Source organism: Peromyscus eremicus, chromosome 15 (genome assembly GCF_949786415.1).
Source record: "Peromyscus eremicus chromosome 15, PerEre_H2_v1, whole genome shotgun sequence".
In the NCBI taxonomy this organism is placed as follows: Eukaryota; Metazoa; Chordata; class Mammalia; order Rodentia; family Cricetidae; genus Peromyscus; species Peromyscus eremicus.
In genome coordinates, this window is record NC_081431.1 from 62,077,788 (window position 1) to 62,093,410 (window position 15,623).

The 15,623-nt window shown below is 40.7% G+C and overlaps 1 protein-coding gene across 2 annotated transcripts in view; it reads left to right on the forward strand.

The window, feature by feature from the left end:
- Window positions 1-15,623, forward strand: part of LOC131925418 (zona pellucida sperm-binding protein 3 receptor-like) — a 46,049-nt gene that overhangs the window by 11,459 nt on the left and 18,967 nt on the right. For both annotated transcript variants that reach the window (XM_059280736.1, XM_059280734.1), the window contains 3 exons: window positions 1,327-1,426; window positions 12,558-12,643; window positions 12,814-13,008. In XM_059280736.1, the coding sequence (XP_059136719.1) occupies window positions 1,327-1,426; window positions 12,558-12,643; window positions 12,814-13,008 (381 nt within the window). The remainder of the gene's footprint in view (window positions 1-1,326; window positions 1,427-12,557; window positions 12,644-12,813; window positions 13,009-15,623) is intronic.

A 15,623-nucleotide genomic window follows, 5' to 3' on the forward strand; every position in this document is an offset into this window, starting at 1 on the left:
CATACCAGTGGGCAAATCTTGCCTACTGTAAGGCCAGTCCTGCAGCATGCAGAGTCCAGTGCTGGGTAAGACCACGTATGTCTTTTCTCTTCCAGTAGCCTGTGTAGCACATTCTGGCACCATGAAAGCTAGCCAGCAGGGGGGACGTTTCCTGCTTTTTTTTTTTTTTTTTTTTTTGAGATTGATTTCTTTTATGTCCTGTAGCCAATGTGTGTGGTGTCTTCAGCAGTAAGGTCTTACCTACTATGGTTATGGTGGTCAGCCAAGAGCAATGACAGTGGCCTATGCTGTTTTGGGTGCCTCTGGGGAATCTTCTGACCAATAACTCACAGGAAGCTTCACTGAGCCTGGCCTTGAGATGGTCACTTAATAACCCATGTGTTCTGGGAGCAGCATTGTTCACCCGCTTGGGCTAATTCTGTTTAAGCTCCTTTTAAAATTATGTTCACCTACAAATTAGTGGGGTTTTGGAAAGCTTCTCCATACACCCTTAGTTATGGTTAACCCACTCCTTATCCCTCCTTCCCCCACCCACTTGTTACCATCCCCACTGAAACCTTCAGCTCCCAGCATACCTGTTCTTTCCTATCACGTGTGTTAGACTATTTCCTTTTATTATATTTTTACTTGAGTTGCAAGATCATAGTTTCCCGTATAACTTCTCCATGCACACTTCATTTTGGTTACCCTTCCTCCCCCACTTCCCCACTCCCGTCACTCGCTAGCTACTTGAGCCTTTCTGTTCCTATTACTACCCATTTCTTTCATCACCTAAGTTCTATTATCATCGTCCCTAAATGCATCCCCCAGTGGCCTGTTTCTAGTTTCCCGGCTTCCACATGTACTTAGACTAAACACCTATGATAGAACATTTGAAGCTAGCACACACATTTGAGAGAAGACATGCATTGCTTATTTTGGGGAGGCCTGGGCAACTTCACTCAATATAATTTTTCCCAGTTCTATACATTTAACTGCAAATTTCATGACTTCCTTCTTGATCTACAGCCAAGTAATATTCCTTGGTGTATATGTACGACACTTTCATCATCCTGTCAGTAGTTGGTGGACATCAGGGTTGATTCCAATTCCTTGCTACTGTGAATAGAGTGACAATGAATGTGTTTATCCAAGTATCTCTGCAGTAAGATAGAGGATGCTTTGGGTGTGTGCCTACGAGTGGTATAGCTGAGTCATTTAGTCATCCTATTTCCAGTTCTGTGACAAAATCCAACACTGATGTCCAAAACTAAGCACTCCCCTTCCCTTAATTTTATATCTTGCGAGTATTTCAAACCACTAATCATCAGCTTAATTTTCCTGCAGAGAAACGATGCAGAAACCCGGGCGAGTTGGTCAATGGGAAAATAGATATTACGACTGATCTTTTCTTAGGTTCAACCATAGAGTTCAGCTGTGCGAAGGGGTAAGTGAGAATAAGGCAAGTTGGAAGCAATACTTTTCTTTGAATTAATTTTATAAGGAGTTAACACATTCATGTTCATGTTTTCACAATAAAACTCTGTAAGTGTATATAACTAGAAAGTTCTTGCCTCTACTCAGTCCCATTTACCCATTCTTCTCTGTCTTCTGACAAGACATGACATTGGCCCATTTATGACTGTCTTTTTGGTATTTATTACATGAGTATTTATTATACCAACACAACTGAGGACAAATGTTTCCACCAATGTCTTACCCCCCTTTTATGCATGATTACTTGACTTCTCACGCTGGTTTGAACTTTGATTTTTTTTTCCCCTCTCAACTGCATTGCTTTGTGCTGAACATGGTTTTAGTTACCCAAATCCGTATCTTTATTTATAAGGTACCTGGAGATGAGCCCTTTTAGGTGTGTGCCCCTCCCCTCTTAAAAGAAGATGTATGTGAGAACTTGTTTCCTCTGCATCTTTCTGTAACCTGGGAAGCCTCTAGAACTCAACCATAGAGGCACCCCAGCCTTGAAGCTTCCAGACTCCAGAACCATGAGAATGAAATATTTGTTAAGTCATAGAGCATATTATGACGATAAATATGTACCCAAAATCCTTGATCTTCCTGTTCCTACCGTTTGCTCATTCCACATCTGTATTGTGTGTTTACGAGGACTGCATTAGTTTTCCATTGTTGTGATAGAATACCTGTGATTAACAATTTGAAAGGAGGAAAGATCTATTTTGGCCATGACTTTAGAGGCTTCAGTTTACAGTCTCTACGCACTATAATCAAGGTGTGTGGAGGAAAGCTGTTCGCCCCTGGTGTCTTGGAAGCAAAAAAGAGTGAGAAGGGGCAGGTTTTAACATATCCTTCTAGGGCCTGGCACCCCAGCCCTACATACTCACACTAGATTCTAAATTTTCTTCTAAATCTAAATCTTCTAATTCTAAATCTCTCTAGTAGATCTACCAGCATGGGACCACACCTACCACACCTGAGTCTTGGAGGGGAGTTCCATAACCATACTACAGCAGATCAAGTTTTTCAATGTGTGTCAGAGCTTAGCATAATTTATTCAGTGGTCCTGAAAACAGATGTCTGTGCATTTCTAATCTCATGTTATTACATATTATGCTTGAATTCACTATTCTCTAGATATATTCTCTGACAGATGTATATAGATTTTTCTAAAGGTTGCAGCTCCAGGAATAGCTTGGTTGTTCTATACCAGTGGTTCTCAATCCCTGGGTCTTGACCTTTGGAGGTTGAACAACCCTTTCACAGGGGTCACCTAAGGCTGTTGGAAAGCACAGATACTTACAATATGATTCATAACAGTAGCAAAATTACAGCTATGAAGGGGCAAAGAAAATAATTTTATATCTGAGGGTCACCACAACATGAGGAACTGGATTAAAGGGCCACAGCATTAGAAAGGTTGAAAACCACTGTATCAACCCAAAAGACACACTGACATTTTGATAAAGTTTGTCAGGTGACTCTTCATAGACTGTTAAAATTTTTATAATGAAAATGAATGTCTATTTCTAGGACAAACTTCCACTCCACGTCTCAGAGTGAACATTTCATCAAAGTTTAGAATGTTTGCTTATTAAGGTGATAAAATCAAACAAACACTCACTGCAGTTTTTTAAACTATTTGTTTTTATAAGAAATGATAGTAAGAAATTTCTGTATACTGTTTCACTGCCTCCCAAAGTTACATTTTGTAGGATATAGTTCCATATCACAACAAGAAAATAAACATTCACTGGGTGGTGGTGGCGCTTGTCTTTAATCTCAGCACTCCAGAGGCAGAGGCAGGCAGATCTCTGTGAGTTTGAGGCCAGCCTGGTCTACAGAGCGAGTTCCAGGACAGCCAGGACTGTTTCACAGAGAAACACAGAAGAAAAGAAAAACAGAAGAAAAGAAAGAGAAAGAAGAATTAATATAATCTATTGGCTACACTGAGTTCACTTGCTTTACATACACTCCTCTGGGAGAACATGCGCTTACTCTATATAAGCTTCGACAAATCTGTGCGTTCATGTAACCATTGCCACAGTCAAGAGATGGATGGCTCCGTCGTACCTGTTAACCCTTTGTCTCCAGCACTCTCCCTCCTCTCTCCTCTTCCTGACTTTTGTCATCTTCTGAAGTCTGTGTCTGCAACTGTACCATTTCAAGACCATTGTATACATAGAATCACACGTGTGTAACCTTTTGAGATTGCTTTTAGTATGAAGGATAATCCTCTGGACACCCACCAAGGCTATTATGTGCATCCACAATTTCCCCTGTCCCACTGCTGAGGCAGACCATTCCATGGTCTAGAATGTGCTTCACTACTTGACCATTGAAGGACACTTGAGGTGTTTTCCCCTTGTCTTCATGAAGAACACTTTGTAACACTCATACCCAGAGTTTTTTTGTGGCGGGGGTGGGTGGTGGTGGAGTTTGAACTTTGGTGTTTTATTTCTTGAATGCAATTACTAGATTAACAATGTAATATTTAACCTTAAAGTCACCTTTATTATCGACATCAGCATTTATTGGTGCCTCGGCATTTTATCGTTACCAAATCAGTGACGTCATTGGGCTTTAAGCATGTATTTCTGTAGGAGGCAATGATCTTGATCTTGTTTTCTTCTGCTCCTTCCCATGTGTATATTTCACCAAAGTATCTGTTCACCCTTTTTTCCATTTTCCAATGGGATTATTTGGTGTTTTCCTTTTATCCTTAGAATTCTTGGCATATTCTAGATTCTAGTCATTCACTGAATATGTAAACTGTGAAGTTTCCTTCCAGACAGCAAATGTTTTCATCTTCTTCACAAGATCTTTTACAAGGAAAAAGATTTTAATTTTGGTGAGATCCAGTTCAGCCATGTTTCTTTCATGAAACATTATCTTGGTGTCAGTTATGAATTCTCCCCTCAGACGTACCTTCCCCACTAGATCCTGAGGCACAAGCCGCCTGTCTTTTGAGCCATACTGAGAACCTTGCACAGGAAACCAGGAATACTTCTGGCACCATGTGGATAAAAAAGTACCATGTAACTCAGGGGGCTGCCACTCCCAAGCAGGTCTGCAAAAACAGCTCTGGCCTGCCATCTTCTGGGTCCAAAGGTGCACTATGGCTCTCCATAAGTGTTTCTAGCTTTTCCTAAACATTCTGTAGGTTTAAATTTTATATTTAACTTTATGATGATAATTTTTGGAGAAGTTGGTGTTATAGAGTAATAGATTTCATTATGATATTTTCATGTATAGTTGTATCTATACCTTCTTCTAATATGTCTGCAAGACCAACATGGTAGTAGGACAGAACTTGTTCCTGCAAGCTGTCCTCTTGACTCCAGATACGCATGCATTACCCCCGCCCAATGAATAAAATGTAGTCAAATGTTTTCTAAAAGTCAACATTTATTCTAATAATATAAGGTAAAATCTTTTAAGATAATATTTTAACTTTCAGATATATCTGCATCTACTTAGAGGCTTTCTATTCAGTGATTTTAGTGTGTTTATATATATTCACACAATAAGTTCCTTGTTTTTTATTTTTATTTTGTATTTTCATAATTCTTGTTTTCATGCTCATTTCATCCTACTCTTCCTCATACCCACCCTTCAACTATAATTTATACAAATCTTAATTCAGAACATAAGAGAAAACATGGCATATATGTGTTTCTGAGGCTAGCTTATATGCTTAACACGATGCTCTTCATTTCAACCTAATTTCCTGCAAATGAGATAATTCTGACCATTAGGACTGAATAAAACTCAGTTGTTTACACACCACACACACACACACACACACACACACACACACACACTTCCTCACTAGCATTCATTGTTGGTTTTCTTGATAGTAGGCATTCTGACTGGGATGTGGTGGAATCTTAGTGTAGTTTTAATTGGTGTTTCTCTGACGGCTAAGGATGCTGAACATGCTTTCTAAGAGCTATTGGTTATTTGGACTTCATCGTTTGAAGAGTAATTTATTTGCCCATTTATAGACATGAATCCCATATTGGATGTACAATTGCCCAAGATTTTCTCCCATCCTATCTTTTCAGTCAGCTGATTGTACTGTACTGCCCTGTACAGACACTCTTTAACTTCATGCAATTCCATTGGTCAGTTTGTGGGATTGTTCTATGAGTCATTAGGGTAATTTTGCAGAAAGTCTTCATCTATTCTCATGTCTTGAAGTGTGTTTTACCTATTTGCCCTAGCAGTTTAAGGGTTCCGGGTCTTCCATTTCTTGAATTTCATAAGAGTAAGTAGGGATGTAGTTTCATTTTTCTGTAAATGGGGACACAATTTCCCCCGTACCCTTGGTTGAAGAGCCTGTCTTTTCTCCATGTTTTTTTTTTCAACTCTGTCAAGCATTGAGCAGCTGAAGCTGTGTAGGTTTATGTGTGCACTACTTCATTCTTGGTTCGTTACTATGGCTCTAAGACCAGTTATTGTGACGTCCTTAGTGTTACTCTTTCTGTTTAGGATGGCTTTGACTACTTGGTTTTTTTGTTTTGTATGAATTTTAGTATTCATCTACTTCTGTGATGAGTAGTGTTTTTGATGGGAATCACATTCTACTTTGTCTTAGTTACTTTTTTATTGCTGTTATAAGACACCATGACCAAAGCAACTTAAGAAGAAAGAATTTATGGAGGGCTTACAATTTCCAAGGATGAGTCTATGTCCATTATGTCAGGAAGTTTGACAGCAGGCAGGCAGGCATGGTGTTGGAGCAGTAGCTGAAAGCTCACATCTTGCTCTCCAAATGCAAGGCAGAAGGAGCTGGCTGAGAATGGCATTCCCCCACTAACCACCTCTTACAACGAAGCCACACCCCCTAATCCTTCCCAAACAATTCCCCCGGCTGGGCATCAATTAGTCAAACATATGAGCCTATGGGTGCTATTCTCATTTAAACCACCATGTACTTGTAAATGACCATTTCAACAGTATTAAATCTGCCACCATGAGCATGGAAGGTCTTTACGTTGTTGGTTTATCCTCAGTTTCTTTCTTCACCATTTTCAAAATTCCATCCCACTGGTCTTTTACTTCCTTTGGTAAGCTTATTCCTAGGATAAAAAAAAAAAGCTGTCCCAAATGGGACTTCTTTCCTGGCAAATTTATTATTTGTCTATAGGAAACCTCCTGATTTTTGCAATTTGATCTTGTATTCTGCTGCTTACTGAAAGTCCTGGTTAGGTCTAAGAGTCTTCTGGTTGGAGTTGGTGGTGTCTTTTAAGTACAAGATCATGTTATCTGCAAACAGGGATACTTCTTCACTTGTTTTGTTTATATCCCTTTTAACTTGTCTTGAGTTGTTGCGGTAGCTAGCACGTTAAGCACCATATTGAAAATAATGAAGAGTGTATTCTTTTGTCTTGCTTTTGATTTTAAAAGACATGCTTTCAGTTTTCTCCCATTTAGTACGCTGTTGGCTACAAATCTCCCATATTCAGACTTTGTTCACTGAAATATGTTCTCTGTATTCTTAGTTTCTTTTGAGGCTTTTATTATGAAGGGATGTCAAGAACATTTTTTGCATCTTTTGAGATAATCACATGACTTCTGCTCTTAGATTCCCATCTGTATCTAATCACATGTATTGATTTGTGCATGTTGAACCAGCCTTTAATTTCTGAAATGAAACCAATGTGGCCATGGTGTTGAATATTTAATGTGTTCTTTAATTTCATTTATGAATGTTTTATTGAGAAAAATTTCATCTATGTCCTGTAGCTTGAGTTTTCCTGCCTGGCCCACAGTCAGGACAAATCTCTGTCACCCGCCAGTCCCACAGCCACTCAGACCCAACCAAGCAAACACAGAGACTTATATTGCTTACAAACTGTATGGCCGTGGCAGGCTTCTTGCTAACTGTTCTTACAGCTTAAATTAATCCATTTCCATTAATCTATGCCTTGCCACATGGCTCGTGGCTTACTGGCATCTTCACATGCTGGTTGTCATGGTGGCGGCTGGCAGTGTCTCTCTGACTCAGCCTTCCACTTCCCAGCTTTATTCTCCTCCTTGCCCCGCCTACACTTCCTGCCTAGCCAACGGCCAATCAGTGTTTTATTGATTAATCAGTAACACATTTGCCATACATCACACAGCAATGTCCAACAAGGGAATTGGTCCCTAGATTCTTTTATGTGTCTTTTGCTGGTTTTAAGATCCCATCTTTTAAGTTTTCTTGCGTGGTACTTGTCAGTATGCCTTTAGAAGTAATTTACTTTTTTTTTTCCCATACAACTTTGATTTGTTTTTGTTTTTTTGATGGTTTTTTTGTTTTTGTTTTTTGTTTGTTTTTTGTTTTTTCGAGACGGGGTTTCTCTTTGTTGTTTTGGTGCCTGTCCTAGATCTCGTTCTGTAGACCAGGTTGGCCTTGAACTCACAGAGATCCGCCTGGCTCTGCCTCCAGAGTGCTGGGATTAAAAGCATGCACCACCACCGTCCAGCTCATACAGCTTTTAAATTGGTTGCTTTCTTCTGCCAAGAGTCATGACAATCCATGGCAGATAGAAACTAATATTCATCAGGTCAACCCTCCAGTTGAATAATTCTCTGATGGTGAGCCCCGGTAGACAAGGACCACAGGGTCATAGACTATGAATACTGTTTGCTTCTGTCTGTAATTTCTCATATGCTAGTACAATTCTTCCCTAAACAGCTGTGAGATTTTCCTACAGCCTGTATTTAGTAGTGTGCTTTCCTCATGAATACATATCCCAAAATAAATTTGGCACATTTATTTCTGTGGATTATCAGGAAGATGATTTCTTCTTAAACTGTGTAATTTTTATGAATAAAAGTACGTTTTTATAGCTAAGTCTATTATCGTAAGAGACTTAGAAACCCGTTTTAGATCAGAGCTCACTCAGGCTGACATAGGAAAATTACGGTATCTCTCCAGCTGTAAGACAATTGTATACCGTTAGCTGATTTAAAACCTCAAAGTAAGTTCAGATTAGACCAGGTGTCCCTGCTAAATGGATTGTAAGATAAACCTCCCCAGGAAATAGCCCTGTTCTTAAGGACAGATAGCCAGCTGCAGTCCAGTTTACAAGGACAAAGTTGCCAGCTGATTTGTTGAGCCAAAGCTATAGGTACAAAGAAACTTTATCATAGCATCAGCCTCTCCCTTAGTCTGGCTAGTTATCTAGGACAGCAATTAACTTCCTACATAAATTCCTCAGCAATTAAATCTCTGCACAAACTCCTAATCTCAGTTTTATGATATGAGACTTAAAGTGCAGCCAACTAACTGTTCTTTATGATGGGCTTCAGAACAGTTTTTCCATAAAGGGGATAGAATGAAGGGGGACAAGGAAAGTCTTCAGTGCAGTCAGAGGACAGGATAGAGGAGGGAGTTTGGGAGAGGACACCCACCACTGAAGACCTTTGAAACCCACTATTATGGAAGTTTCCTGAAATGTACACACATGTTGGAAGAGTTTAGGCGGAGTTGCCCTATGACAGGGTAGCAATGCCCTGCTAGACAGTACAGGCTAACAAATAGGAAGGCCCAGAATAGTTTTAATTTTTTTTTGAATGTTGGTTAGTGGGATCCCATTAAACCCCCCAAAACAACACATGCAATTGACACGGAGAAACTATGTAATATTTATATTTCTAAGCCTGACCTAATCATTCAATCTGATAATCTCTGGTTACATTTCATTTCCCTGAAAATGAACTAATTTTAGTCTTTATTGCTGAAAAACTTCTATTAAGTACATGTAGCAGTTTCTATTTATCCATTCTGCATTTTTTAGATACTTATGTTGGTTCTGTAACTTAGTTGTTAGGAATAGTGAAGCACTAAACATCGATGTGAATGCATCACTGTGATACGTTGATTTAGAGACTTTTGGATAAATACCCAGTAGTGGTATAGCTGGGTCATGTGATAGTTTGAGGAACATTCACACTGATTGTCATGGTGGCTGGAGCAGCTTGCATTTCCACTGATGTATTAAGGTCTTTTATTCTTTGTATCTTCATCCACAATGGTTTTATTTCTCTTCTTGATGATACCCCTTCTGAGTGGGATGAGATGAAATCTCAATGGAGTTTTAATTTGCATTTCCATGATTGCTAGTGATGTTGGACATTTCTTCACATGTTTATTGGCTTGGCTTCTTTTCTTATAAAGACTTTTAATCTTCCTGGTTTCAGGCTCCATTCCATCCTCATGAATCAAGATGACTTCTTTATACAGATTCACAAATAAATGGCTGCTCCATGTGACTATGAGGGGCAGGCACATACATTCAGTTTATAATGCTGTAATACAGAATTCTCTTTCCTACCTTTAAATCTTCCTTTCATTCTCAAAATAAACCCATTTGGTCATAGTATGCTTTTCTTTCAAAACATTTCTTCATTCTGACAAATAATATTTTATTCACAAGATTTCATTGATATTCAGGGTAAATGGACATTTTTCAGTGTCTTGGAAGGAGCAGGAATTGTTGAGAGCAAACGTGATGTGATAATAACTATAAAGTAAATGGTTTATAAGGGTATGCCAAGCTTTAAAACCAGAAGATTCAAATCAAGTGTCAAAATAGTTGATGGCATATGACAAGGACAGTACTTAACAAACACAGCTGAACCATGCATCTATTGTACACCATTTGATTTGTAGCTTGTTCTTAAACAAATGTATGATGAGCAAAGTATGAAGATTGCATGTAGGTGCAGGCCATACAGACACCACCAACCGCCTAGTCTTCAGCTTGGACAGCAGCCTAGTGGCTACTGTCCCCAAGAACAACTGTATGAGCATCTGGGACACCAAGAACACGTGGTCCTGCATGAAAGACGACGAAAGCTCCTCAGGCAAAGCTCATGGACCTGTCAGACAGGCAACAGCCTGAGCATGCACTTGATGGCCTGCAATTGCCTCTGAGGGCTAGGCTCACACAAGAACACGAGGAACACTACGTTTTCATCGAGGTGGCAGAGTGAAGAGGGCAAAGGCCTCTGGGCACAGCCCAAACTGTTCTCAGACTGGAGCACTTCCTGCAAGAGAGCTCCTCACTGCTACCTCCTCCGGGATGTTTGCTTTGTTCTGCCCTCCAGGGATCCCAGTGTACAGGACACCTGGTGAGAAGCAGGGTGCCTCTAAAGAACACATAAACTACTCTGAGCATCCACCGAGCCTCACATACAAACTCCCTCCTAGAGCACCAGTCTTTCCTCCCAGACGGTCAGCCCCAGCTGCTTCAGGGCTTTCCAAAGTCAGACACCATGGTGTCATCTGGGCAGAGAAGCAGGATGAAAGTCTGGAAAGGAAGGAGTAATCTCCTAGGATTTCCTCCTTGTAATGACAGAATCAGGATTTTAAACAGCAGCAACAATAATGATGATCAGAATGGAAACTGCCCTGGCAGGGGGGACCTTTCTTGTTTTGTTTCAGTTTTGACCCCTAACAGGATCACTAGAATTGTGTGGAGTCCCTTTGTGGTTTCTAGATTATACAGGGGAAATTGGGGTTCCCTTTTGGGAACCTTAATCTCATTAATAAAATAATTTAAGAATGCACTCAACTGGAAGTTCAAGGACAGTTTCATTGGAGTTTAAGGGAAAAGCAGACCAGGGCAGCCAAGCTTTAAATCTCAGCAAAACCCAGGGGAGGAAGATGGAGGAGATGCTGTCTAAGTCTGTCTGGAGGTCAGACACATCACAGACCAACAGCCACCTGTTGAGTAGAGAAGCTTTAGAGAAATAGTAAGGAAGTCCAAAATATCAGGGAAGCCCCAAAATGTTAATGAAGGCATGCCCACAGCACAACAGATCGAAAGGAAAGGAAAGCTATCCTTTTCTGAGTAGTTCAGACAAGTGGGCAAGCCTACAAACCAGCAAGGTTGTGGTCTGCAAGAGGCTGTGCAAGGGATGGGAACTGTGGAAGGAAAAGCAGCACCTCACTAAAGGACTAATTATCCCGCCCACCTCTTTAGTATGCCTTAAGATGAGCCCACCTTCCTAGAGGTGGTCCATTGACCAGGTGGTTGACCTGTCCCATGGTTGGACTCTACCCACGTTAGAGATTCCATTTTCTTAACCAGAAGTTTTTTCTTCATGGGCCTTTGTTATCTATCACTCTGGGAAGTAGTACTTTGTTATCCATAGCATGGATGTGATACTTGAGGTTTTGAAATCCAGGGAATGCAGAGATTTTGGTAGTTTATCACACTGGGAGAAGGGCTTCAGGGTTAATCCAGTGGAGAGTGTTTGTGAAAGTCTGTGGGTGGGCTGGCTGAACTTTAGGGTGTTGCCGTCATGGTGGGAAAGATTTTTTTTTATTAGCTACAATTATCTTTATGCTTTTTTCAGGAAAGGATGATAATGATGGGGTTGTCATGAGGCTCCCTGGCAGATCACTACATTTGCATGTGTTAGGCCCTGAGTTCCATTTTCAGCACAACAATAAATAAATAAGAAAGGAAGGGAGGGAGGGAGGGAGGGAGGGAGGAAGGAAGGAAGGAAGGAAGGAAGGAAGGAAGGAAGGAAGGAAAAGAAAGAAAGAACAGAAGTCACAAGATGGATAGGGCAAGTTTTGAACTTCTGGTGCGTGGTGTGGCTTTTTTGGTGATTTTGCTCCCGCCTTTCACTACAGTGTAATGAAACCGTGAGGGAATCAAGACCATGTGCACATGCATATCAAACTATGCTCTGAGGACAAAGTACTTTCTAATGTGTGGGGAAAGTTTCAAATATTTGTTTTGAGAAAAGAGTTACGTCATTTTTAAGGTTCTAGTAAGTTGTATTTAGTTTAAAAACAATTAGAGCTTCAAAGCTTATATGTGTTTTTTTCTTTGGTTGCATTATACAACACTTAGAAAAATTAATAAATTATCATAAATGGATGAAAGAAATTTTAATATGAGAAAATGTGCTCCTGCTCCATATGATGAAATTGAACTCCAAGATGGTTCTAATGGTAATTACTGGTCAATAGAACATCAATTGTTTTATTTTAAAATGATGAATAAAATTGTATTTGTTCAAAACCTTGAGTCCAGTTGCTGTTAGAGTAAACTAAAGTAAGATTCCAGATAAACCTTAGCTCCGTCTTTCAGGTATCTTCTGATTGGCTCAACAACTAGTCGGTGTGAGGTCCAAGGTAAAGGAGTAGACTGGAGTGATTCTCTCCCAGAATGTGTAAGTAAGTAAAGATTTTTTTTCTGACATGATAATATGAAACTTACACCGCATTGTATACTAACCACTTGTGTCTCTATTGCCTCCCGGACCCTCCATTTACAACTGACAGAATTTTAGATTTACGATGATACCCTTCCTGATTGCTCCTTTCTCTCCCCTTATTCATCTAAGTTGTCACGTGTGAGTCCCCTCCAGAAATCAGCAATGGGAAGCACAGTGGTAGAGAGGAAGATCTTTATACATACGGCTCCTCAGTCATCTACAGCTGTGACACTGGCTTCACGCTCCTTGGCAATGCCTCCGTCATCTGCACTGTGGTGAACAGAACAGTAGGTGTTTGGAGCCCAAGCCCTCCTGCCTGTGGAAGTAAGTCCCAGTGATGAATTCTGCTTTCAATTGTTTGCATTTACTCATAAGAATAAGATGTGGCCGGGCGGTGGTGGCGCACGCCTTTAATCCCAGCACTCGGGAGGCAGAGGCAGGTGGATCTCTGTGAGTTCAAGGCCAGCCTGGGCTACCAAGTGAGTTCCAGGAAAGGCGCAAAGCTACACAGAGAAACCCTGTCTTGAAAAAAAACCAAAAAAAAAAAAAAAAGAATAAGATGTGTGTCCTGGAGGTAGCGACAGCAGTTAAATACAAGTGAATGATTGCAATAATGGAGCAATTCATTTGTTCAGCCATTACGCTACATTCATTAGACTCGTCTAGAGTATATGATAATCTACATTATAATCCTGTGCATTTTATAGAAAAAGCTTTCTGCAAGATCTCTCTTACTGCATTGTTACCCCAGGAAACTTCTTACACAAGCTCACATTTACATGGTAGCCAGCCTTCTTTAGATGATCCTCATGCCTCTGTGGCAAGACTTGCACAATCAAACACAACAGAAGACTGCAGAAGGAGAACAGACAGAAGCTGAGGCTGGAAGTGTTGGCAGTATTGGCAAGAGTCAGATGAGGAAACGCCTGGTGTGTGACAGAGTTGTACAAACAAATGTCTGTTCACCCCAGACATTGGTGTCTGATGGGTGCCAATGGACAGAGCAAAATATGACTTTACCAACATCCAACTTGGGGGGGACCAATATGAGCTTATTAGGCATGCTTGCAGAGTGGTTTCAGAGCACTGGGAAGAAGCTATTTATAGAGTGCCAGTGACTCCATAACAGCTGTATTTCTACAAAGCTCCACCCCATTCTGGATGACGACTTCCCAGAAGCTGAATCATGCAGTACTGTTTTCAATTAATCTTTCACTTCCTATATATCCTATTATATCCCTAAGATCACGTGCAGCTGGGGAGGGGACCCAGGAACAACAGCTGGAGTCTCTAGTGAGAGTCTTGTGACCTTCTACTTGAGTATGTCAATAGCTCCATCACTACTCCCACTGTGTGTCCTGCTCCAGCTGTCATGGCTGCCATGGGATGCAAAGTCAAGAGTGGTATCGTGTTGTGTCAGTAGCAAAACATCTCTGTATAACACACTCAGAAGGTGAAGGGAAGGGACTAAAGAGACAGTTTGAAGTGGGACAGAATACAGCTGACAGGCATCTATCACCATCACCTAAAAGTGAAGGGGCTTCAGCTGCATCCCTGTAGTGGTATGGAGAGGAGTCCGGAGGAATAGGTGGTGGGAATGACAGGATCGGGTTGGGTGGGGGCTGGATCATAGGCGGTGTTTGTCCTCTGCTGTGAGGGGCAGGTCTCTGATGACCACCACATCATCACTATAGGTTGTTGATCCACAACCAAAAACGTTCTGGAAACTAGACCACAGTAGTAGAAGGATTTGGAGACTTGGAGTTTAGGCTTCAAGATTTAGATATTGCTAGGCTTGGGTTTTTGTTGTTGTTGTTTGTTTGTTTGTTTTGTTTGTTTGTAATTGGCAAAGTCAACTCTATTACATTAACTAGCAGGATGGGCTTTCAACTTTTTTGAGGTGCCTAGAGAATATATAATTTTTAAATGTTTTCCTTGTACATACCTGACATGAACTTACGTTTAGAACTGAGTTAGAACGTTACAGAACAGAGTCCTATTATCTTGACTATCTTTAGTCCTTTGAAAGGCATCCATTGCCCACCCTGTGTCTGACCTAACGTCCTTGCGACCATCAGAATCTTAGTATTCTTAGCAAACAACTAGCTTTCATAACTTTAAAATCCAAGAAATTCACCAGATAGTATTGAAACTCTATAGCAGTGTTTTCCCACTGTAACCCACCTACCTGTGGGCCCACCAATATATTTCGCAAGTACGTTGATCCATGGCTTTCTTGGTCTGTCAGTAATGAAATCTGTAACCACTTACACAGTGGAGCATGTTGTTTGGGGAGGCCTGAATCTATGTTCCCAGGGCATATTCACTCATAATGGGTTCCAGAGAGAAACGGTTTTTAATTTCTTTTAAGGTGAGAACTAGATCAACCACTTTTCCTGGAAATGTAACAATCCCCTTGCCACCTCTAAACTGTTTTCTCTTTTACAACTCAGATATCTTTTCCTGGGCTTCTCTAGAAATCGTCTATAAACAGCCACAGCTTCCAATGGGGGACTTAGTCCCTGGATTTCGACAGTTCTATACTTACAAAGACTCTGTTGAGATCAGATGCAAAAAGGGTTATGTCCTCAGAGGCAGCATCTTAACCCAATGTGAAGCTAATAGTCAGTGGTACCCTCTGTCCTTACTTGTGAATCCAGTGAGTATGGACTATGAAGGAGCCTCAGTATTTTCATCTACGGTTATCCAGAATACAGATAGGATATGTTTATAGGCACAAGCCCATTTTAAACTTCATGTATTTATTTTGTGTGTGACTGTTTACATGCATGTGCACACACGCACGCACACACACACACACACACACACACACACCACTGCACATGTGATGGTCAGAGAACAATTTCCTGGAGCTTGTTTTCTTCTGTCATGTGAGTCTAGGGAATGGAACTCAGGTTTTCAGGCTTAATAGCAAGCAC